Below are 25821 nucleotides of genomic sequence, written 5' to 3' on the forward strand. Positions count from 1 at the left end.
TCCTACTATTGTCTCCTCTCCCCCCTGAGTGGGTTGACACCACATGCTCTGCTCTCCTCTCCACCTTCTGTAAAAGACAAGGGCAGACAAGGGGAAATAATAGTTAATAAAAAAAACTTTTAGGCTACCAAATGAACTATTCATCTGTATTAGAATTCTGATATTTACAGGAAATAAGGGTATATTTGCCATGCTAGTGAGAGGGGTTGACACTACATGCTGTCTCCCAGAGCTTTGTCGTTTGGAGTGTATCCAGACATGTTTACACAGAGTCAGCCAGGTGTTCATTAGAGAGGCGTGTTCTATATTTTTATTTGATGATGTTCATGCCAGAGAAGCTGGATTCACACAGGTATGTTGAGCCAAACAAAGAAGCTGACTTCTGTGCAGCTATGCAGATGTTGGTGTATTTTCCATTATCAACAAGGCTCCAAAAATTAGGGGCAGAGTGATGCGATTTGAGCGCGACGTCGTTTTGCAATGTTATTATTTCCAGTTCCAAGTCTGTAGCATCCACATCAAAAGCTTCACTCAATGTTTCTGACACTTCAGATATGTCCACCTCCATGAAGGGATTGCTGACGAATGCCACACAGGGCTCCAGTTTGTGAAAGTCACTGAATGTTCCTCAAACTCCTGTCCAAGCCTAACTGAGCTGTGTCGCTAGTATCAACTGACGACGTCGCATTGGATCAAAAACCAAGAGCATATACCTAGACCCCGTTCTCGCTGTTGTTGAACGTCTCCTTATAGGGCAGAAATCCTCAGAGCAACGGCGTTCACCATCAAGTTGAACGTCCCATATGGCGGACAAGATTTCTGTCCCGTTCTTGTGGTCTTTGAACAATGTCTCGGCGATGTGTCACGGCATTTTTGACAATGCTACCGTCGGTAAATGACTTTGTTCTTGGCCAAAAAAATGTGCCTCTTTAAACGAGACCTCCGTTGCGACGACGATAGTGGCGCTCGACGTTCCTTCTTTTCCCAACAGCAACGGCAGCACCGCAAATGAAGCACACACTTTCCTTTGACACAACAAAATAAAAACTAATTCTCCCACTCCTGGTGAAAATGTTAATTTTGCCTGGCACTGCCTCGGCATTCGTGTTCAAACGAAATTGGCTTCTGCTAGCTAGTTAGCTTAAAACTGCTCCACGGCGCTCACATTACTCTTTCCCAGCTTCAAGTTCGAAAGACTGTATTGTACGCGATTGTTGTTTAACACGGACAGGTTGGCAGATGTGTTTCAGCCAACCATGGCCAATCAGGGGTGGGATCACCGCTAAGTGCGGCTCGCCGCTACTCTACGATGGAAGCCGCAAGCATTCTGATTATTTGCGGGAATTTTTGTGTTTCAGCGCGAAAAAAATGTGTTATGTGCTTTCAAAACTGCTTGACGAGCTACTTATAGCTACTGGTAGCTCGCGATCGACGGGTTGGAGACCCCTGTTAGAGACTTAGGAAACTGAATAAGAAATGCACAGCAAATGGTCATCCAAGCGCCTTTTGTAAAGAAACAGCTCGACAATGACCTACTTTTCATAATGATATCATACAATACATTTGTTTCATGACATGTATCAAGTTGTTTCAACCTTCCGTTTAAGAGAAACATGAGTGAATGAAGTCAAGGTATTTAACAATAGTCAATAGCAACTTCCACCAGCGGTTTGGTAGCTCACACTGGACGATGCGAACGAGCCCCCCCCCCCCCCTCTCTCTCTCAACCTCCCAGACAATGTTTGTCCATTGCCAGCACATAACAGAAATGGCGCTGGTCAGTCTTCTCATGCGCCGAGAAAAAAACCTAAAAACATAACATCTTCATGTCGTTGACCAACACTGTGAGAAGGCGTTTACAGCAGATACGTAAATGTCAGTGCGAACTCGGGAAAAAACTCTGGAATCGTGTCTGCCGGCTTTAGAGACAAAATCATTGAAAGACGCTGACATGAACCAAACGCTATTTAATCAGAGAAGAAAACGTACACGAAACGTTAAGCCTATGTTACACAACGCATATAGGCTAGTATATAATATGAATATATACAAGTATTTGAAATGTTTAAAACTATGCTTTCAATATCACGGACTGTTAGTCCTTGCAATAAGAGCTCCGTCCATGAATTTCAGAGTTTCCTCACCCCGTGCATCTCTCAACTCCATACTATACCTGAAGTGCCGGGCCAGCCATTTGGCAAGTTTTCAAAACACGTCCACAACTCCACATAAGGGCTCCATCTTCATTCGAGATGTCTATTTGTGACATTCACAACTAATGTTAACAATTTGAAAATGCATTGCTCGAGACAGCATTCGTGATGTACCTACAGTACAATTTTCACTGGTACCATACTGTAAGCAACATGTCAGTACAAGCAGTTCATGATATACATGTGTTGAATAAGGGGGAACAACGGAGTTACACTATAAAAGTGGACAGAAATGATTGAACAGGCCTATCTTTCTACTTTGAGAAATTATAACTCAAAAAGGAGGTCCAGACTTAATTATCATTCATCGTTCATGTTATCATTGTGGGACGATTCATTTTTAAACATTGCATTCACCTGTACATATGGACACTTGCATCTGTGAATAAAATCTTAACATGAAGAACAGTCTTGCATAGCCTGTTTCCCCTTGACATCCTACCATATTACAATTATCTCTTACAGAACCCCTCCAGTCAAAAACATTTGTTGTCTGGTCTTCAGACACACATAAATAGGGTATATAGAAACAAAATAGTAAATTGGTTTCAGATGCCATCCTGAAAATAACTAAAACCTTTTATTTAATTGTTTCATACGATTTATATTCAGTACATTGGTGATGTAAGAAGCAAAGAGCAAAGCAAAAGTCTAAATAAGTACAAAATTTGAAGTTTTGTTGATGGCAGTCCACAGAGAGGAGGCTGGATGGCATGCTTTGGGGCGCAGCTAAGGCACGTAACAGATGTGAGAGGATTGGCTGGTTCCATTTTTACCCCATGTCCCTTCCCCTAGCCCCTGTAGTGTTCACAGGTCTGAACCCTGCGGGTAAAATGTGGCTTTTAGACATGATTATGTATTTTTCCTCAGATAAGGTCGTAGGAATCATGATAGAAGTCCTACTAGGACCAGAAAATATTCCAGCTCAGAATAGGGGAGAGGATGATTTTATGAAGCTGGTTAGGCCCACTATCAACCAGGAATTAATTTGATTCAAAAGAAGTACAGCAAAGGAAAGAATATGGTTCTCGTTCACATTGAATACCATTGAGTCTTGGATAAAAGGGACAATGTTTCCTCCTATATATTCGTTATTTGAATAGCCAATCATGGAATAGCCAATCATGGAGGAAACATTGTCCCTTTTATCCAAGACTCAACGGTACTAAATGTGAACGTGTCATTGTCAATCAAATGTCGCAATACTAAATACATTTGACAAAGGCTGATCAAAAATATTTTCTGCCTGACACAAAGAGAAAAGTCGCCTTTTCCTTTGCAAGCACGTTATTGATCATTTTTAATCACGATTCATAGCGGAAAAAGTGAAGGTGAAATAACATACCATAACGTAACAGAATGATGAATTAAAGACAATGATTATGTGAAGAACGGTACATATCCACTGGCACACATTGTTGGGCCAATAATGATCATCAAGATTGATTACATATTCAAGAATGATTATTATATAAGCAAATAACAGTACCAGTACATGACCAGAATAAGTTCTAACCAATTTTGACCGCAAGGATAAGACTGGGATAGGTGTAAGCTATATGTAGTCCAATGCTATGCAATATGCTATGTATTTTCAACATATTGCTTTTGTCCATCCAGGTCTTTCAGATCTAGGCACCTTGAGCGGATAGTAGCTAGGAAAAGGGGCTGGGGGCCAAAATGAACCGCAGTCATTAAGTAATATTATTGATGGCCATCCATGGGGAGTCAACTCTTGACCTGCTTCCTTTTCTGCACCAGTTCTGCCAAAAGTTTGTAACGGATCATACACTCTTCCTGAAAAGAATCATGGGAAAAGGGTAAAGGTCATTCACCATCCAAAATCATAGGTACATGTAATATTGTACTGATATTGTCCAATATTCATGACAGTTTAGGTTGGTTCTACCCACTGCTAACTGCTAAAAGTATTTAAATCATAAACTGAGTAATGTAGGCGTAATGACAACAGCCAATAGAGGCAAAGCCACAGAACTACCACTATATGCTACTACAATGTACACTTTATACAAAATATATATTGGTGTCAGTAAAACTTTTTTTGTTTTGCTGACAAAAAGTTTTGCTGACACCCAAATTGTGGGATTGTGGGATCTCTCACCTTGCTCTTTCCAGGCACCACCTTAGCGATCCTGTCCCAGCGTTCTGTGGTGCCGCGTGGGTACTGCTGCAGGGCCATCTCCAGGAGTTTCTGCTGATTCTGGGTCCAAACATCATCAGCTGCACTGGCTTTCTCTTTAGGCACTGGCTGAAGTGGGGCTGGTGGACTCTGCTGCTGCTGCTGCTCCTCCTCGCTGTCCTCCTCAGCTGTGGGGTCGAAGTCCATCTGTCTCCGGCCCTTTGTCTTGTCCTCCCCTGCCCCGCCCCCCGTCTTCCGGGGTCTCCTCCTGAGTGCCTGAGCACCCTCTGCCTCATCTGCCCCGCCCGGCACTGCTGAATGCTGGGGTTGAAAGTTCTCTCGCTGGGTCATGAGGCTATCTGGTACAACTCCAGCCACTTCTCTGGAACCCTTTCCTGTGTGAGAACTCCCCTTGAGCTCAGAGAGCTTCACCAGTCCTGCATCAGAGAGGTAGAAACAATAAAAACAGCAATTTTCAAAATAGTCTGCTTCACTTCACAAAAGAGTCTGCTTCAGCACTACTTCATTTGCTGCTAGTCATTTGCTGCTTTTTGGTAAAAAAAATGTAAGCATGAATGCTACTGAATGTGACAACATATTCATTCATTCCATGGTATAAAATGTATCATAATAGGTTTTACAGTGAAAACAAAACAAAGTCTAACAACCAACCTACCTGAGGTGTTCGTGACACAGTCTTTAAGTTGTTTAACTTTTAAGGTGACCTGTGGAGAAAGGTGACATCAATCATTACCGTACAAATGGTATGTACAGGCCAGTGCTGGATATTGACACCCGATTTAAGAAAACACTTTGTTTGGATCAAAACAGCGCTCTTTACTGAACAGTCTTTATCAGGCGATCTCATTCCATGACTGCTACCGTTTCTCATGGCCATTTAGTACTATTTTAAAGCTCAAATATACATACTGGACCTTTAAGTTGAAACAACTTAGAAATACTTTCTATGCCAGTGTTGGTTTCTGAGATTAGTGTTTGTGGGTTAGAATCAGACTGGTATCATCAGAGTATGGGAAGTAAAGTTAAAGATACAGCAGTACCGTTACTTCCATCACATTACGTAGATCAAACTGCAATAATGATGGGTAATGTTCTTCATTGTAATCTAAAGGACTCCCATCAGTATTTATGGTCTTTTTAGAGAGACAAATAAGTTATTAAATTAACATGAAATTGCAAATAGATCAGTAAAGGTCTTTGTACAATCAGTAATTGTGATGAGAGAGTGTAGTCCCTTCCCTAACACTAACCTTAACGGTGTGAAATCAAAATTGGGCCATCCCAAGGATCCCACTTAACATTTACAATTGCTAGTGTAGACTCACCTCAGACACTGATCTTCCCAGTTCATGGGCAATCTTCTCCCAGCGCCCCGGCGTTCCCCCGGGAAACTTAGCCATACTCCGGGTCAGCTGACTGACATCTTCCTCTGTCCACTCAGGAGCCTGAGGACATTTCAAACAAAGCATTAAATACATGAAAAACAGATTCATGAGGTTCCCCAGCCCCCCCGCAGTACATACCGACAACATTGAAGTAAGGCTTTGGTGAGGTTGTGGCAAACTTGTTGTCAACATAGTCATTAGGTTATCATCTGTTAACATAGTGTTGTGGTGGCATTAAGGTTGGTGCCATCCTGGTGCCAACAACAGCATGACAACTTTGGGTTACGGTATGTAATCCCGTTTCTCTGAAGGAAATGAGGGAGACATTTCACTATGGGATATGCACCCCTATTCAATCACGCCTGGAACACTTTACATGGATGACCCCGCCCCAGCCCAGCTTATAAAAGCTCATGCACATTGCACCCACTTCATTCTGTGAACCACCCCTTCACAGGCCTGTAAAGGAGGTGCAATCTGGTGAGATGTCTCCCTCATCTCCTTCAGAGAACCAGGGTTACATACTGTAACCCAAAGTTCTTTCAGTCGACTTGGTTCGCCATCTCACCATGGGACATTTGCACAACACCTCGATTGCCAATACCCATACAGAAAACCTGAGTACATGGAAATGTACCTGGTTCACCCTACTCAGTTCCAGTGCCAAGGACTGTATGTGCCAAAGAAGGTGCAGTGACATCCAGGCGGTAGAATCTCACGAAAGTGAGAGGGGAAGCCCAACTGGCTGCAGCACAAATCTCAGAAACAGAGCCCAAGACGTAGCAATTCCTAGCGGAATGCACCCTGACTCTCAAAGGGGGATGCAGGCTTTTAGAACTGTATGCCTCCACTATACAGCGAACCCGGAACACTGCAGACAGGCTTGCCAATAAACAGGCGAAGAGTGAAAGGAATGAAATGGCCGCACTGTGCATGACCTTTTACAAACTGAGCTGGGGCAGAGTCAGCCATGCAAAGCGATCCGGCCTGTTCCTAGGCGTGATTGAATAGGGTTTCAGCCAATTGGGTATGCAAGGGTGCATATCCCATAGTGAGATGTCGAACTGAGTCGACAGAAAGAGTACCCGTCTTGATGATACTACCTAATGGCAACTTTGCTCATGGTTGTCTCCTGGCAGGCAAAAGGCTTCACACTTTGTCACGACCCTTAAAAAGTATTTCATTTGTATATTCTGACTTCTTATCTAACGATGTTGCTGCCACCAAAATCAGTTGTTGTCACTAGGTTTCAACAACGTGGCTGTGTTGGCTGGGATCCAGGTATTTGTTTTAACATACACTGCACCACCACTTGTTTTGGTATATAACTGCTGGATTGGGCTGGAGAAATGGCTTGAAACTCATTGTAGTTTTTGGGAATCAATGATTCTTTTGTTATTTTATCTTTTTTTACCCCTGATAACATCATAAGGGGTAATTTTCTTTCTTATCTTTTTTACTAGAGAACAACAAAAGTTTTCCCATACAGTATGTAGACACTGGTATGGTGCTGGACATAATAAATATGAAGTAAAAAAAAATCTGTGAAGTGCTCCTTGAAACATATTTTGTAGATATGTATTGTTGTTTATGTTCTTGTGTGTGGGTTAAAATACATGAACATATAAAAGAATACAGTGTTAAATATTCCAGACTTACCCTCTTTTTCTGAGTCTTCCTATCCTCAAGCCAGTCATCCATCTGGTCCTCTATCTCTTCGATTGATGTGCCCTGATCATATGTCGGTATGAACGCGCTGTCCGTGGTCGAGGGCTTATGAACAGGGAACTCAAATTTAGGTTTCTTCACTTTGGGTCGCTTCTCTTCTGTGGGTTGATAAGCCAGGTGTGGGTGTGGACATAAGAGTAGGCTAATCCATTTTAGGACAACATCCTCAGTTTTAAGCCGAGGTGTAGCATCCATCAACCCTCAAACCTCAGGCAAAATGTATATGAAATGGAGTAGGAACCATGAAATTTAAGAAAAATAATGGGACAGTGAAGCATTTCTTTTTCTTCTTTTGGCTCTACACTCCAAAAGTTTTAAATCAAACAATTACTATGGAGGTGAAAGTAGAGATTCTCATCTTTGGGCATATGTGTACATGCATCAGTGCACCAAAAATAATGGGACATGTCAGATGTGTTCGTCACATCAGGCATAAGAGAGCTGTCAATGTCTAGTATAGGTTCTAGGCTTTGCATTTGCCTTTGGAGTCCGCTATTGGTGTCTGTCAACATGAAAGTCAAGGAAGCCATTATTAGGCTGAAAACCAGAAGAAAATCTGAAAGATAGCCAAAACCTTAGGCTTGGCAAAATCAACAGTTTAGAACATCATTAAAAAGGAATCGTAAACGGACTGGTAGGCCAAGTAAGACTTCTACAGTGGATGACTGAAAAATGCTCACCATAATTAAGAAAAAACCCAAAACAACTGTCCCACAGATCAGGAACACTTTCCAGGAGGCAGGCGTGAATGTGTCAGAGACTACTATCCGCAGAATACATCACCAGCCGAACTACAGAGGTTTCACTGCAAGGTGCAAACCACTAGTTATCCTCAAAAAGCATGGTCAGATTACAGTTGGCTAAAAAGTACCTAAAAAAATTAGACAAATTATTATGTACCAGAGTGATTGCAAGTGGAAAGTTTGGAGAAAATAGGTTCTGCCCAAGATTGACAGCATACTACCTCATCTGTGAAACATGGTGGAGGGGGTGTTATGGTTTGGGCATGTATTGCTGCCACTAGAACTGACTAACATGTCTTAATTGATGATGTTACTGTTGATGGCAGCAAAGTGTACAGAAACAACTTCTCTGCTTGAGTTCAAGCAAATGCCTCAAAATTCATTAGATGGTGTTTCATCATAAAGTAAGACAATGACCCAAAACATACTGTCATAGCAACTAGGGAGTTTTTCAGGGACAAAAAGTGGAAAATTCTTGACTGGTCAAGTCAATCCTCAGATTTAAATCCAATTGAACATGCATTTCATTTGCTGATAAGATTTTATGCAAAAAGACCTCAAAACAAACAACAACTGAAGATGGCTGCAGTACAAGCCTGGCAGAGCATCGCCAGAGAAGATACCCAGCGTCTGGTGGGGTCACAGACTTCAGGCAGTTATTGCATGCAAAGGTTGTCAACCAAATACGAATGGTCAGGTTACAGTTGGCTAAATGGTGAAACCAATATTTACACAAATACCATCAAATAAAAGCTGAGAATCTATACTTTAATGTCATTGTAATTGTTTGATTTCAAATCCAAACTTTTGGAGTATAGAGTCAAACGAAGAAAAAATGCTTCACTATCCCATTACTTATGCAGGGCGCTGTATCTAGCGAAAATGATCACGACCGTTACAAATTCAGTTTTGTACGCTTTTTTAAAATAAAATATAAAAGAAATAAGAAGGCTTTGGCTACATTTTTATTTTGTGGACAGCGCCATTTCTGCCATTGCCCTGGCAATGAGAAAACATTTAAATGGCGGGTAAGAGGGGGCTCGGCTGCATAGGCCAGTGTGAGAGCTACCACCGGATCTGCTCATGCTGTGTACAATGCATCAAGACAGCGTGACGTTTTTGTCTTGCAGTATGAGACACTCATCGGTTGGAATAGTTTTGTTTCTAAAAATCGCACAGTGTCCACCTGGCTTAAGTTGTAATCCGTAAAGCACTGTTTCAGGATTGAGGAATGGCAACCTTTGAGGTGAGCAGTGATGCCACACCTTCAGCTTAAATCTGCGGATTTCCTAAAATGGATACATAGGATACATCTACAAACCGACAAGACATGACTGAAGAAAATGTAATTTATACTGTGTAGCACACTGATCCATTTAGCATTTACCAGGCAAACGTAATAGTCAACATAATGCAATGCTACAGACATTGAGCATGGAGTCTATTGTTTGTGAAAAAAAAAAGTAATTACTTTGTGTAGCTTCTTGTTCTGCCGTGGCTTCTGCCTCCTCCTTCTCTTTGATCTTCATCTCTTTATAATCTTCATAATATTGCTTCACATCCTGTATATCAATATCAGTATTAGTAATATCAATACTGGTGCCTTTATTGAAACCTGCATCTTCTAAAACAATATGGTAATGTTTGCCTGATGAATCCTTTTGACATTCACTTAATCTTTGATGCTTGAACTCTTGGATACTATTAACTGTTATTCAATTGACTATTCCTATTCAAACATTAAATTAAATTCTAATCAAATATGCCAACAGTCGAATGCCAACAGCCAGGTGTGAACCATTCCTTTGTGACAATCTGTCATTTATAAAGCAGTTTTTGGATATACATTTACACATTTCATCTAATTTAATTCAAGACCGATAGAAGTCATCTTCTTGTTTTTTCTTGTTCTTCGTTAAAATTGCTTGCTTTTCAATCAAAATTCAAAACAAAGTTACAGGAAAGGTGTTAAATAATAAATCAATAGGGTGACTACCTGGATGACATGCGGAAGGGACTTGACTGAGAGATATAACCAGATGCTCAGTTTGAGTGGCAGGATATCCTGCCAATGAGGTTTGTCCAGGGACCTGAAATGAAAAGGAGGGAGAGTCCACAACCATGTTAAATCATTTGAACCAGAGATACAGAAATATGCATGACACAAAACAGGGAAATGTTACCCAATATATATTTATCATGTCTAGCTAGCTAGCTATATACAGTATATACATCTATCTACATATACATATCTGTATACATACATATATATATATATATATATATATATATATATATATATATATATATATACAGTACCAGTCAAAAGTTTGGACACACCTTCTCATTCAATGGTTTTTCTTTATTTTTATTATTTTTGACATTGTAGGTTAATATTGAAGACATCAAAACTATGAAGGAACACATATGGAATTATGTAGTAAACAAAAAAGTGTTAAACAAACCAGAATATGTTTTATATTTTAGATTCTTCAAAGTAGCCACCTTTTGCTTTGATGACAGTTTTGCACACTCTTGGCATTCTCTCAATCAGCTTCATGAGGTAGTCACCTGGAATGGTTTTCCAACAGTCTTGAAGGAGTTACCAGAGGTGCTGAGCACTTGTTGGCTGCTTTACCTTCACTCTGCGGTCCAACTCATCCCAAACCATCTCAATTGGGTTTAGGTCGGGTGATTGTGGAGGCCAGGTCATCTGACGCAGCACTCCATCACTCTCCTTCTTGGTCAAATAGCCCTTACATAGCCTGGAGGTGTGTTTGGGGTCATTGTCCTGTTGAAAAACAAATGATGGTCCCACTAAGGGCAAACCAGATGGGATGGCATGTTGCAGAATGCTGTGGTAGCCATGCTGGTTAAGTGTGCCTTTAATTTTGAATAAATCACCAACAGTGTCACCAGCAAAGCACCCCCACACCATCACACCTCCTCCTCCATGCTTCACGGTGGGAACCACACATGTAGAAACCATCCGCTCACCTTCTCTACGTCTCACAAAGACACGGCGGGTGGAACCAAAAATCTCAAATTTGGACTCATCAGACCAAAGTATAGATTTCCACTGGTCTATTGTCCATTCCTTGTGTTTCTTGGCCCAAGCAATTCTCTTCTTCTTGTTGTTCTTCCTCAGTAGTGGCTTCTTTGCAGCAATTCGACCATGAAGGCCTGATTCATGTAGTCTCCTCTGGACAGTTGATGTTGAGATGTGTCTGCAACTCTGTGAAGCATTTATGTGGGCTTTAATCTGAGGTGCTGTTAATTTGCGGTTTCTGAGGCTGGTAACTCTAATGAACTTATCCTCTGCAGCAGAGGTAACTCTTGGTCTTCCTTTCCTGGGGCGGTCCTCATGAGAGCCAGTTTCATCATAGCGTTTGATGGTTTTCCCGACTGCACTTGAGGATACATTCAAAGTTCTTGAAATGTTCCGGATTGACTGACCTTCAAGTCTTAAAGTAATGACGGACTGTCGTTTCTCTTTACTTAGTTGAGTGGTCCTTGCCATAATATGGATTAGAACAGTAGTCGAATAGGGCTATTCGCTGTATAGAACTGTGTACCAACCCTACCTCTGCACAACACAACTGATGGTCTCAAACACATTAAGAAGGCAAGAAATTCCACAAATTAACTCTTGACAAGGCACACCTGTTAATTGAAAACCATTCCAGGTGACTACCTCATGAATCTGATTGAGAGAATGTCAGAAGTGTGCAAAGCTGTCATCAAAGCAAAAGGTGGCTACTTTGAAAAATATAAAATATAAAACATATTCTGGTTTGTTTAACACTTTTTTGTTTACTACATAATTCCATGTCAAACTTTCATAGTTTTGATGTCTTCAGTATTAATCTACTATGTAGAAAATAATAAAAATAAAGAAAAACCATTGAATGAGAAGGTGTGTCCAAACTTTTGACTGGTATATATAGGGTGGTCAGCAAACCACCTCAGTTACAGATTGCTTCAGAGAAGTGCATTGAAAGACTAGCCACAATCATAGGCTGACTTAAACATTTGTTTGTGAAATATGTATAAAAATGTAAGAAAACCCATTCTGATTTGTATGGAAAATTATGTCAGAGGACAAAGAGAACGAATGCATCAAATAACTTCAAAATTCCAATTAATTCCCATAAATTGCAGTGGAGAGGCTGATGATGTGATGTAGCCTAAGCAGGATGGTCCAAATAAAAATCCATTCTCTGACCAAATCATGCACATTAGCACATTACTTGGGAAAAGTAATTGCATGGGAAAAGTCACCAGTTAAAAAAGTTGCAGAGTAACATAATTTGGTCAAAGTCTGGAGCCCTGTTCAAAGCGTACAAGTTGGAGGCAGCTAAATGTAAGAAAAAAAATGCATTCATGAATTATTTATTTATAATGATTTATAATGATCTCACAAACCGCCTGCTTAATTTCAGTTTTTGAGTGCTTTTCTTTTTTTCCCTCTTTTAGGCATATATATATATATATATATATATATATATATATATATATATATATATATATACACATACACACTTCAGAGTACATTCTGCTGCTGCCATTAGCAGTTACATACATATATATATATATATATATATATATATATATATATATATATATATATATATATATATATATATGTAACTGCTAATGGCATATATATATATTACACACATACATACATACATAGTGCAATGCGTAATTAATGGTGAAGCATTTTTTTCTTCTTTAGGCTCTATACTCCAAAAGTTGGGATTTCAATCAAACAATTACTATGAGGTTAAAGTATATATTCTCAGCTTTTATTTGATGGTGTTTGTGTACATGTTGGTAACCTGACCATTCGTATTTGGTTGACAATCCTTTGCATGCAATAACTGGCTAAAGTCTGCGACCCATTGACCCCACCAGATGCTGGACATCTTCTCTAGTGATGCTCTGCCAGGCCTGTACTGAAGCCATCTTCAGTTGTTTCGTATTTTGAGGTCTTTTTGCCTAAAATCTTATCACCAGGAAATTAAATTCATGTTTAATTGGATATAAATCTGAAGATTGACTTGGCCAGTCAAGAACTTTCCAATTTTTGCCCCTCCAAAAAGTGGAAAGTTCCAACTTGGATTGTACTGTATGATGAAGCGCCATCCAATGAATTTTGAGGCATTTGCTTGTACTCAAGCAGAGATGTTTCTGTACACTTCAGAATACATTCTGCTGCTGCCATTAGCAGTTACATCAAGTTAGCCAGTTATTGTGGCAGCTATACATGCCCAAACCACCCCCTCCACCATGTTTCACAGATGAGGTGGTATGCTTTAAATCTTGGGCAGATCCTTTTTTTCTCCAAACTTTCCACTTGCAGTCACTCTGGTACATGATAATATTTGTCTAATATTTCCACAATTACTTTTTCCAGATCTCTGAAGGCTTTTAGGTACTTTTTTTTTTTTTCAGCAAACTGTAACCTGACCATCCTTTTTGAAGATAACTAGTGATTTGCACCAGTGAAGCCTCTGTAGTTCGGCTGGTGACTTATTCTGCGGATGGTAGTCTCCTGATCTGTGTGACAGTTGTTTTGGGGTTCTTCTTAATTATGGTTCTTCTGTCATCCACTGTAGAAGTCTTCCTCCTCTACCAGCCCATTTGCGATTGCTGAGCTAACCAGTGCTTTATTTTTTTGGTTTAATGATGTTCCAAACTGTTGATTTTGGCAAGCCCATGGCTTCCTTGACTTTCATCGGCACCTCTTTGGTGCTCATGTTGACAGACACCAAAGGCTAGAATCAATACTAGACATTGACAGCTCTCTTTTGCCTGCACAAATGATGTGACGGAACAAACCTGACTTACCAATTGTCCAATTATTGTTGGGGCCCTAAAATAGGGGAACTATGTATAACAAGTGTTCTTCAAGTCATTTGTAAATGGTAAAACCAATATGTACACAAATGCCCTTAAAAAAGAGCTGAGAATCTCTACTTTAACCTCATAGTAATTGTTTGATTTCAAATCCAAACTTTTGAGTATAGAGTAAAAAGAAGGGAAAAAATGTTTCATTGTCCCATTACTCTCGCAGGGCACTGTAAGTAGCATATATGTTTCCTAAAGACATTGGAGAAGCGCACCACTGCTCCTGTATAACGGAAAAGGACACACTTATTGTTGTCATGTTATCTTTATAAATGATGGAAGGGATGGATGTGCCATAATGTCGACTTACCTCTCAACTCTATCCTGACCAGCAAACTTCATGTCTTCAGCACTCTTGCAACTCAACTTTTTCTTTTTCTCCTTTTTCTTCTTGCTGAGAAGTTCATCCTGATAAGAAAAGCACCATATGCGATCAAATCTGGACCCATTAAAATGTTTTAAGAGGAATGGAAACACTCCCCAAACTACCTCAGTTCATCAAATGTTATCAAAAAGACACACATTTCATCAAAGTATATTTTCCACTCAGAGCAGAATAGCCATCTTGTAAATCGTCATATTTGTCTTGCTGTGAATGACATTGCTAGGATATTATAGCACACTAATAAGAGATAGAAATAGTATCCTTCATTTTCTGTCAGATTTTTTGTTTTCTATCCAACCATCATCAAACATCAGAGGTGGATGATCAGATATTTACAAATATTTGTTTTTGTTCTTCAATGTGTTTTGCTTTCATAATGACTAACAGCTGTTCCACAGCACTTTATTATTCGTCACATATTATTTATCGGCCTACGGATGGCTAGGTGAGTCTCTCGATGACAGACTGAGTGCTCCGCATGATCCACACTCTAGAGTCTGTCAAGCACACTGTAGCTTGTTCAATGGCAACCGAGCAGTCAGAAGTGGGTGGGCAGTTGATGTTCAAAATGAAATTACTGACAGGTCTTAGCACCAATCATATATCACAAGTGAGCACATCCTGTTTTGAAATTAAAAACTTCAAACAAGCTTTTTGTTTTTAGACTGTTGGACATCTCCATCCAACTTGTAACTAACTCGCTAGCTTCGTAAACAACTCTAAGATGAAATGAAAAAATAACAGCGTGGGGGTGGGGAGTAGCTACCTCAGGCCCAATAGAAATTTGACTTCTGTGTTTGTGGAAAATCCAATCACGTTGGATTATTTTTTGGGGATCTCTGAATGCCAATATAAGGATAACAGGCGTTGTGTCTGAGATATATCGCCTGTGAAAAGAGGCTACTACTTACTTAACAGAGGCTATTCACAGAATTAACTGCAAGGTCATGGTCCACTTACCAGTTGCTTCTCCAGGTAGATGGACCAGATGATTGCATAGTGGCCGACTGTCAAGATGAGGAACAGCAGAAGGCCTAGCTCCCCATTGCTCATCCTCCTGACCCGTCTGTAGTAGAACACTGGCTGCCTCCAGTCTGGAAGGCCATTGACCAGGATATCATTGTACCTGTGGGAGAGACACATGTAATACACTTACACAACATTGTTGTTTTGATGACATCACAATATAACAATTCAAAAGTCGGTTATAGTGCAATCAAGTGGCTTTTAGAAAAAAACTAAAAACCTAAGAACCGTCTTGGTGAATCGACCACAGTCAAGGTACATTGAAAATCCTGTTAATTTGTATTTTATAGCTACCCATTTAAGATGCAATGCATTGCTTTGAGGTGGATGATGTAACTACTGGTCTATACAAACCACTTTTAATGTTGAGAGAAATATTAACGATTTATGGAAATTGGGTGAACAATCATTTCAAAGAAGATAAACTGATAAACAAAGAAGATAAACTGACCTCTGTCTCCTCTCCTCATCTTTTAGTACTTCGTAGATGGACACCAGCTATAAGAGAAGACGATCAGTAAGACAACAATATTTTCTTTTTAACCGTTATTTATCAAGAGACCTATTTTACTAGGGAGACCTGGCCAAAGGGTTGCTCTAGGACAATGCACACAATCATACATGCAAATACATATACAAGAAAATAGTGCAAGAAACAAATATCCAAATCAATATCTACCAGAGCTGGACAGCATTTTGATTTTTCCACAATATAAATGTATTTCTTTGGAAGATATGGCAAAGGACTGTATCGCGACATAAATATTGTGATATATTCCACTTTTCATTTTTCTTATCTCTCATGCATGTTATGTATAGGTTTGCAACATTCAAAATTTGGAAGGACAAAAACCAAATCTCTGTCCAACAATGTCTATCTGTAAAGCTGCTGTCAGCGATAATTTCCGCACCCACAAGCCTGATCTTGCACATTGTTTTGGAAGTTGAACGGGTGGGCTGGGAGAATGAAACACAGTACTTTCAAGACGGCGAATGACAAGGCTACTGAATGTCTAAAAGATTTGCGTTCTTAGTTATTCTGACTGTTTGAGTCCAGCCAACCAAGCAGTAGGGCTTGGTGATGAAAATCTAATTTCTCCACAATTTTGTAGCCCTCAAGCTTCAGGGCTACTATCAACCAAGCCCGCAAGAAGGCTTTCCAATTCCATTAATGTCCTCCCTTTAACATCCTATTCCACAATACAAGTGCATATGATCTTTCCATTTAGCTACCATAGGCTGTAAAATACAAGCGCCAATACTTTTAAGATGGTTAAACAACCAAAGTGTGTCGAAAACACATTGAATGTCTCACCTGTCTGAATTGTGTTTCAGCATTTTCATCTTTGTTCTTGTCGGGATGTAGAGTGAGTGACAGCCTGCGATACGCCTTTCTGATATCTGCTGACGAGGCATCCTGGAGTCAGAAGAAAGGAGGATGAGTAAGAAGAGATAATGGTGCTTTTTGTCAACCTGAAACTAATTTAGCTTGCACTGCTTCTCAGACGCTTCTACTGTGGCATAGAGTCAAACATTTCAGCAACACTGTCTGAGGCACAATGAATTTACTAGTTCTTTATGATACACATATCAAAATGCAACACCTGCTATAAGCAGCCATAACCAAATAGTATAACATCTATTACATAATGCTCTAAGAGCCAGGGGTGTGCAGTTCTGGGGCCGATTAACGTGAGTTTGGGGTCAAACTAATTGGGCTGCCCATGAGCAGTGATTGGGTTTTCAGCATTGACAGGTTTTTTTTTATATTTCCGGTGGTCGGTAATGCGGGTCAAAAGCGCTATAGTGACATCACTGTAGGCTGTTTTGAAAACTGTAAACGTACTACATTACCCGCCATTATCAGTGCAATATTCACCTGTGCATTTCTCTCTGCCGTTTATGACTTTCACCCCAAATCTGTGGGTTGCTTTCAAATAATGCTATAAAATAAGGCAAGTGAAATTCATATATCCACATCACAGTATCAAATCGGCACTATAATGTCTATAAACGTCAACTACAGGCAAGCCCTACTTTGACTGGACGATATGAGGCAAGATGAAAAGGGTAGGTCTACGCCTAAGACGTTGGAAACATTGTTAGACTGATCTAAATTAACAGGATGGGCTAAACAATGTAAAGCTATTTTGTGACAATGTCTTACGACACATTGCTATAAGCCTATGTTAGGGGCAGAGTTCGAACCCGGGTCTCCCACACAGAAGAGGATCAATCGGCTGGCAGCGAGGAAAACCTAGCAGCTAACAAACAGTGTTGTTCCTGGCCACATGAGATCAAGTCCAGCATGACTTTCATGTCCTACAATTGCTTTCAAATTCAAACTTGGCCTTTATTAAGACAATAGAAGAAGCGTTGAAAACGGACGGCGCACAGCCATTGGCTTTACTTCCTATGAATCATCTCCAACAGCACTTCCCCCCAATGCTTCACCGCCACACGTTTCTGATTCGGAGCTACCTTGAGGTTGTGATTCGCTGAAATCAAACAATTACAAATACTTCATTCATTAAGTTCACTCCCACTAAGGCCAGGTTTGAGTCGTTGTTATTCCAGGCTTATATAGCCTGGGGTCACGGTTAGGTGATGTCAGACTTTAATTTGTCCATTCTTATTTAGTCATTGAGAAGACCCAAGCGTCTACCATCAGGCCAAAAGGACATCCTCAAGTGAGTTTACATGTCTCAGGAGGGGCGACCTCATCAAGAAAGCGTGATTACAAATCACCACCACTACTTCTACAAACAAAATTGAATTGGCATTGAAACAAATGAATCGATCCAATGATTTACTGTTCTTAGGATGGGGTGCCGCTACGGGATTTTCGGACTATGTATTTTCTTAAATCTCGTTCTGGGCACGGATGGTCAATGTATAGTTCATACACATAAAATCTATGAAGTGAATCATTGTTTTACCTCGGGAATCCCGACCCTAGTTTATCAGCGCCAATATGTTGAATCGGCTACACGTTCACTTTCAAGTTTGGCACGCACAAATGCTACTTTTAGAATTGTAGGCTGAAATTCTACAAATAATCCCGTAGCATTTCTTTAGTATAATGCAAATATAGATCACCACATATAGATGTAATGATAAATCGCCTAGCTATAATAATACAATGAGGAACAGTCGTGTGTTTACAATGGCCAAAGCCTACAGGCTTCTGTACTGTACATCCGGCGAGTGAGTCGAACTAAGCGTGACCATATTACTATTCACTGTGATCTGCTCCTCGTTTAGTAATTTAGATACAAATCTCTACAGTTGAGCTATAAAACAGGATACCTCATACAGAAGGCTGTAGAGGCGACTTCGGCTAATGTCACAGATGATATAGGGCCGAATACCAATTTGAGATCTGCGCCCATTGACATGAACGAATGGTTTACGTCAAAATAAAATAGTATAATATTTTATATTACTGACGTTCCTCACACACCCGGCATATGACATGATGTTTCAAACATGACATTTTCCAGGAATTAGTCAAACCCGGGAAGACGAAGGACCATCATCTGGCTAAATTAACCAGAAAAGGTCAACCTTACCTGCTCCACTGACAGGAATTCATAAAAGTTTTGCGGAAATTCCTCCACTAGATCGAATAGCTCAAGGTCTGAATCCCATGCGTTAGTAGGAGCTGGGTAGGCAGTGAGAATACTGATGGCAAGAAAAAAGAGATGCCAAAATGCTGGGGTCATGATCAAGCTTTGACAAAGTTGACGATATACCCATTCATGAAGTCCCCCAAAATTCGAACATGTAACGGTAAATTGATAAATCCTCTAAAAACTATTGCCCTGATGTAGCTTCTAGCTACAGTAAACTACAATACGTGGTTATAATTTTCGTCAAGCAAACCACCTACGTGTTGGACCTGTGTGAAGCCGGACAGGAGGCAAAAAGAATGCATCACATCCGGGTCACCTCACTTCCAAGCGAGAATTTGTGTATTTTAAGGCAGGTTTCATCCTCTTTGACTATGTCAAAGAGAGTGGGAACCGCGTTCAGCAAAGATTGTTTATAATTAGAAGATGGTTGATTGGCTCGAAATCCAATGGTAGCCCAGGAAACGAGCAACCTAGCCACTGCAGACATGCACAGAGTTTTGTCACTGATAGGTTTCATATTTTTGTAATATACATTTGTGAAAGTAGCTGGACAACGAAGTGCAAGTAAGTGGGAAGATATTTTAAATTGTGTCACAAATGTTTTTTCTTCCGTATCGACAATTGTTCACGAGAGCAGGGGATCTCGTCAGACTGCGCATGTGTGTAGCAGTCACTCTGCTTAAATAAAGTCATTTTTTTTATCGATTGGTGGGATAACATGCTCCGCTCTGTGCAGCGAAAATATCATAAGACCCTGGACATTACACACGTTTAGCTTAAATCAATAAAGACAAATGTTCACAGCCCTCCTATTTTTTCCAGCATTGAAAATACGGCCCAGTTCTTACTGCGCCACAGACTGTGGAACGAAAAATGGATGGCGAGTGAACCCTCTGGCTCCTCCTATTTCTGTGGTTAAAACAAAGAAAATAAAACCAAGAGAGGGAGCTTTTTAGCATTTTGGGGTAACGTTGCTAACGACTAACATCGGAGTGCATTGTGGTATATGAGGAGACAAGGTTCTCAGGAGGCCAGGGAAAGTGAATGAGACATGCAAATGGGCCCTTTGTAAAGAAACAGCTCGACAACGACCTAATTTTCTTAATTATATCATACAATACATTTGTTTTGTAACTAACGTGATATATATATAAAGTTGTTTCAACCTTCCGTTGTGGAGAAACGTGAGATTGAATGAATGGAACGCACATGCCTCCCAGTAGACACTGAAGTAGCATGTACAGAATGGTCAAGGAATGTTAGAGAGGGTTGCTAGTTAATATTGATGGCTCTTTACTCCGGCCATACACCTGCAGATAGGCCACTTTGATCTGTATGGCCGGAGTAAAGAGCCATTAATATTGACTGTCAACCCTCTCTAACATTTGCTAAGACATTGCTTTAGATTGAAAATCACCTGATATGCATTCTAGAAGTGTTGCTGAGTAGTGGTACCAGAGATTCATTGAAATCTTTGAAAAATACTTCTGTATAGCCCATTTTTTTCTGGGGCAATACTATATATAGTACAAATATTATATGGTGATATATATATATAAGATGATTATCATATTGTTTGTGGTTCCTTGATTCCTATTTACCATGTTTAAATGCTAAATAATGTTTAACTTGGGCACTCTTATTTTGAAGAAATCCTCATGTAAAGTGGGCGGAGTTCCACTATTGGAGCTCAGAGAACACAGATGCGCATTTAGCACGTGTCGCTTGCTAGTCAGTCAGTTTGTAAACATTTGTTGTAATATTAAACAGATCGCCGATACAATGTTCACGCAGCTGCAGAGGTGTCCAAGAAGTTTACTTATTTCTGAGAAATCTAATTTTGAGCATGAAAAATCTAGGTATGACACCCACGTGTCAAAGCATTATTTCAACCACAAGGTAAGCAAAGCAGAACTACCGGTTTAGTTGGATGACTTAGTATAGTGTTTGTTGAAGCTTATGTTGTTATTTAAATAGCGTTATTCTTCCGTGGTGTTAGAAGTATTCTTTTTACTGATCCCTTTTCAGGTGACGCTGTTCATACCCGAATGCGGTGCCATTACTTCTCAGCTGGCTAGTATAATTAATGGGTTCAACAAGTATTACCTAATCAAAAATGTACCCGTATATGAATTTCTGGACAAAGAGTTCTTGAAGAATGTTGTGTGGAATGGTAAGTAAAACGAGTCTTCTCATTCTGTATACAAATGCACAACGTTTTAATCTGATATGGCTTTGACGGGACAGTGTAATACATTTCATCACCTATACAGTCCATCAGTTTTTGTCTTGAAGCGGTAATGAGAGTGCCATGTGATCAATAAGGAAGTCCATCTCACGTCTTTCCTTTCCTCTTTTTAATGGATTGTATGGGTGATGAAATGTAGAGGCTACTACAACAGCATTCCTTAAGAAAAAAAGAAAGAACATGGTGAGGATGTGCGTTCGATGAGACTGTATATATCCCTCTCTCATTCGATTACCTCTTTCTGAAGCCAGCTGATTTAAGGGAACTTCCGGTTTGGCAAACATTTCAAAATAAAATCGCTCCCTCAAAACATAAAAAGTTTAATAAAACGTTCGAAAATAGATATTAGACAGTTTATTTTACTGATATTGATTCAGTAACCAACATGTATTAATTGCAAACGAAAAAAAAGAAACATTCCATTTGTTCATGAAATTAACAATCGTTGATATTATCTGCTATGTACACGTATGGGCAATTCCACGGTAACAGAATGACCCTGGGACGGTATTTTTCACTTTCAAACTTATGCCAAACAAATACTCTTGATAGCTGAAGTGTCTTGCTTGACAGCTACATCTCGTGCATGCTTGATATTTGGCAGTAATCTGATGCCATACAAAAGCCTGTAGAGTCTACTTCGGCTATGGCGGCATATGCCCCCCTATCTACCAATTCTATTCTACTATTGAACTAGTGTGAATCCCTCCCTCCCATTGGACGTTTCAACTCCTATTTGATGATGAGGACAAGCCATAACAATAACAGTCAGGTACTGTGGTGGGCCAGTGGAGTGGTTGAAAAGCGGCTTGCTTCGCCAGGTTACAAGACCATCTACTGTACATGTCCCAGGAGCGTCCCAGGTCTAGCTTGATATGCCAATGTTTTGTTGTCTCTTTGTCAGGTGCTGTTTATGCTCTTTCCTTCAAGACAAGAATCGACCAGGACAACACCATTGCACTTCTCCCAAACAGTGAGTCTAATTACGTGCTACTCTCAACCTGTTTCTGTAGACATTTTAGATAGACTCTCAAAATGAATGGGACCCCATGGTGATGACAAAACAAAATATGGCTATGAGGTGTCTAGAGAACTAATTATCTCCAAAACTTTCTTGGTGAATCAACCAAAGCAACAATTTGTATTTTTTGTAAACTATCCCTTGAAGAAATAGGGCCCTGTAATATTGACAGGTCTGTATGTAAACCTCTTTTTTTTGTATCAAAGGACAGCTGATACTCTCGGTGGACAAGGACACATATGAATTGTTGGGTCTCGAAGGAAAGCCATCACAGTACAATCACAGACAGGTCATGAGATATGGTGAGAACCATGGGCAGTGGGCGATGTCAACTATGGTTAGCCTCCATTTGTGTGATTGATGGCATGATCTCCTGAAATCTAGCCTGGTTGAACAAATACAAATGCCAGCAATTATCATAATGCCTATTTCTGTGCAGTGGTGACCATCGACCTGACGGACAAATCCATGGCTGCAGGAGAGAAGCGTTACCAGCGGGTTCTTTCCAGCCTGAAAGAAAGGGTTGTTCTCAAAAGTGACTTCCTGCTGGCACGACACAATTCAGGTACAAGAACGTATATTTAAAATGTGCATTGAGGTGAACACACATGTATATCTATTATCTATTATATCTAATCTATTGTTTTGCTGTTAGTTGATTGTGTTAAAACTACTATGAGTTAGTTATCTTTGACTGGAATGAATATATTTCATGTGACAACAATGTTTGTGACAGCCATTGAACACTCGGTCTGGTTGCTCCCACCCTTGGGGCAGGCATGCCTTCTGGTTGCAATTTGACAATTTTTCATATCATAGTAAAAAATGTTTCAAAGAAGTGAAACAGAGGAGGTAGAACATGCAAACCGTCTCGCTACGTTGTGCCCCACTGAACACAACTGGTGTGTTTGTGTTGATCTGCAGGGGTCGAGATGGAGAGCCTCCTGTCTCGTTACCAGTGGACAGAGCACAGGCCACTCGTCAGTACCCACACCCTGAGGGACCTGTCTTGCCCGACCCTGCACCCCTCTGACCTCTGTGGGGAGCAGCGCTCATCTGAGTTCCTGGAGTGGCTTGGGGCCCTAAGCACCGGTGTCAGCTGGTACGCATCTTTGTAAAACAGGGAGATTTTCTTTTCTTTTTCATTCTTTTTTTACTTCCTTTTTCTTATTCTCGTCCCAATTTTTAGAATGTGCACATGAATTGCTTCCACTTTCCAGTTTCATTTAACGAAATAAGAAATCCCCCATACAATTGTAACCCGCTTGAGGAAAAACCCTTGCTATACTTATGGATGTGGCTTTGACTGTTTACAGTGACAATACAGAAGCTAGCTTCCTGTCAACGTACAATTGTCCAGAGCCAAATATGCCAGTGAGCCAAGCCTTGCAGTGCACCATCACTGGCTTTCTGTTGCCTGAAGACATCTACACACTGCTACAGGAGCTTCGGTATGTTCACATTATATATATAAATATACTGTATACTGTACATTAGCATTCACACCTGTTCTAGTCCATTGTACTGGTATATGTATTGTAAGGAGTCAGTTTCTGTGTGGTTGCTGTCATTCTGTTAGTTGTGAACCTTTTTCTGAATGAGTGATGCAGTTTTGTTGTGTACATTAATTTCAAACAGTTGTATGATGACCTGTATGTGCACAGTACCTCAATGCATGAACAGCCTACTCTTCTAAGAATTGAGTTTGGCTGGAGGATCTGACTTCCTGTTACTCTGGTCTCCATTTAAACCTAGGAAGTACTTTGACGAGCCCAAATTCACCTCCTGGCTGTCACTGACTATGCATGGCTTCATGGACAGTCCTGTTTCCTGGGGAGTCACGGAACATGGCTTCCACAAAGGGGGTGAAAACTTCTACAGCCTTGTCCTCTTCAAGAACCAGGACTATTGGCTACACATGGGTACTGGCTTCCATGATGGATGCCCCCCCTGACCACATGCAAAATGTTTATTTTCTTGATTTCACGTGCAACATGCATTATTTATCCTGTTTAATTCAGAAGTTTAAAGTCCAGAATGTAGATTTGAGCTTTAAAATAGTGCTAAATGGCCATGCTAAATCGGTAGCGATCAAGAAATGGGATCACATGATAAAGAAAGTTCAGTGCAGTGTACTGTTTTGGTCCAAATCAGCACTTTCTAAAATCTGGTGTTGCGGTGAGCACTGATTTTACGTACCTATTTTACGTTTTGTTTGCTTGCATTGGATATGCACACAATTGGCGCTATTAGAAAACGTAACATATGTGCAGCCAGAGGAGAAAAGCGCAAAACTACATGCTTCACTTTTAAAGACAGACTTAGTGATGTGACGTTATCACAGGAGGTTAGATGATGTTTCAGATTCACCCAAGCAGGACGTACCACTCGGAGTGATTCTGTCAGAGCATGAGCACAGCAGTGCAACGTGTTTGCCGCAAGACAAAAAGGCTGCTGAGTGAATTGTCTTACGCTAACTATCTCTCTCTGTAGTCACCTCACGATTTTGTGGCTACGTCATATCACTGAGTTTACCTTTAAACAGAATAAGGCGTAGTGTGCACAAGAGAACTACCCCCAAAATTACTTCTCCATTTTTATGTTACCTCTCATTTAACCCCTTTTCAAACGGAGGGTAAGCGTGTATTGTATTTGAGGTAATGAGGGGTGTATTTGAGGTAATGAGGGGTGGCACCTATGGCCCTGACCTATAAAAAAAATCGTATGGTCAAATGTGACTATAGTGCGAGCAAATTTCACGTCAACTGTGACCTGTGCTTACTGCAAGGCGAAGAAATGTCACTGCTTGTAATGTTTTTGGATCAGCGTATGACGTTGAAGGGACATTTTACTGTGAAACCATTTTTGATATATTTCTGGTCACTTCAGTTAATATGGTCTCAATATATTTCATTTTGTGCGTACAAGCCTCATTGCTATCCTGATGGCGGCCCTGTGTTTACTACCTTGAAAAGTGTCATGGTGACAATTGAAGGTAACGGTTTTAAAGGTAGACTCTGGGATGTGACGTCAATGGGAAAAGAGCAGAGGGACGCTACTGGAGATAATTTCAAAACAGAGACAATAAAGAAACGAGAGGAGACCAACTCCAGCACGCATATCGTGACGGTTTGCATGCGCCGATGTTTGAGTACCTACCGCTGTTCACGTCTTTACTTCAAATATCTTTGGTTTTATATCTATGTTTTTATTTAAGTTGCTGTGACTTCCTGGCATGGCGTCATATCCCAGAGTCCTACCTTTAAGAATACTCATGTTTCATGAACGACAACTTCAGATCCTGCACAACTTTCAATTATTTGTTTAATAAATAATCTATTGTGTCTGCTAGATTATATGAGG

The 25821-nt window shown here is 40.3% G+C and overlaps 2 protein-coding genes across 2 annotated transcripts; one reads left to right on the forward strand and one right to left on the reverse strand.

The window, feature by feature from the left end:
- Nucleotides 1-2776: 2776 nt before the first annotated feature.
- Nucleotides 2777-19441, reverse strand: dnajc1 (DnaJ (Hsp40) homolog, subfamily C, member 1). Its single transcript, XM_083671557.1, has 12 exons — nt 19127-19441; nt 16870-16971; nt 16006-16052; nt 15489-15654; nt 14454-14551; nt 10227-10320; nt 9702-9792; nt 7419-7585; nt 5700-5819; nt 5030-5078; nt 4336-4790; nt 2777-4010 (listed from the first exon to the last, which is right to left on the reverse strand). Exons 1-12 carry the CDS (start codon nt 19277-19279, stop codon nt 3942-3944), a joined length of 1611 nt encoding a protein of 536 aa, XP_083527683.1. The 5' UTR covers nt 19280-19441; the 3' UTR covers nt 2777-3941.
- A 1475-nt stretch (nt 19442-20916) lies between these two features.
- On the forward strand, nt 20917-25813 carry rpp40 (ribonuclease P/MRP 40 subunit). Its single transcript, XM_083671673.1, has 8 exons — nt 20917-21088; nt 21218-21362; nt 22342-22410; nt 22665-22760; nt 22898-23023; nt 23383-23560; nt 23775-23909; nt 24214-25813. The coding sequence occupies exons 1-8, from the start codon at nt 20972-20974 to the stop codon at nt 24410-24412; spliced, it is 1065 nt and encodes a 354-aa protein (XP_083527799.1). The 5' UTR covers nt 20917-20971; the 3' UTR covers nt 24413-25813.
- Nucleotides 25814-25821: the final 8 nt, after the last annotated feature.

The sequence above is a fragment of the Argentina silus genome (assembly GCF_951799395.1).
Source record: "Argentina silus genome assembly, chromosome: 1".
Lineage (NCBI taxonomy): Eukaryota > Metazoa > Chordata > Actinopteri > Argentiniformes > Argentinidae > Argentina > Argentina silus.

Coding starts and splice junctions, on each gene's coding strand:
- dnajc1 (XM_083671557.1), bottom strand. CDS start 19,279: ATGACCCCAGCATTTTGGCATCTCTTTTTTCTTGCCATCAGTATTCTC. Junction 10,321..14,453: donor GGTCAGGATAGAGTTGAGAG/GTAAGTCGACAT, acceptor TTTTCATTTCAG/GTCCCTGGACAAACCTCATT. Junction 4,791..5,029: donor CTGTGTCACGAACACCTCAG/GTAGGTTGGTTG, acceptor TCTCTGATGCAG/GACTGGTGAAGCTCTCTGAG.
- rpp40 (XM_083671673.1), top strand. CDS start 20,972: ATGTTCACGCAGCTGCAGAGGTGTCCAAGAAGTTTACTTATTTCTGAG. Junction 22,411..22,664: donor CATTGCACTTCTCCCAAACA/GTGAGTCTAATT, acceptor TTTGTATCAAAG/GACAGCTGATACTCTCGGTG. Junction 23,561..23,774: donor CTAAGCACCGGTGTCAGCTG/GTACGCATCTTT, acceptor GACTGTTTACAG/TGACAATACAGAAGCTAGCT.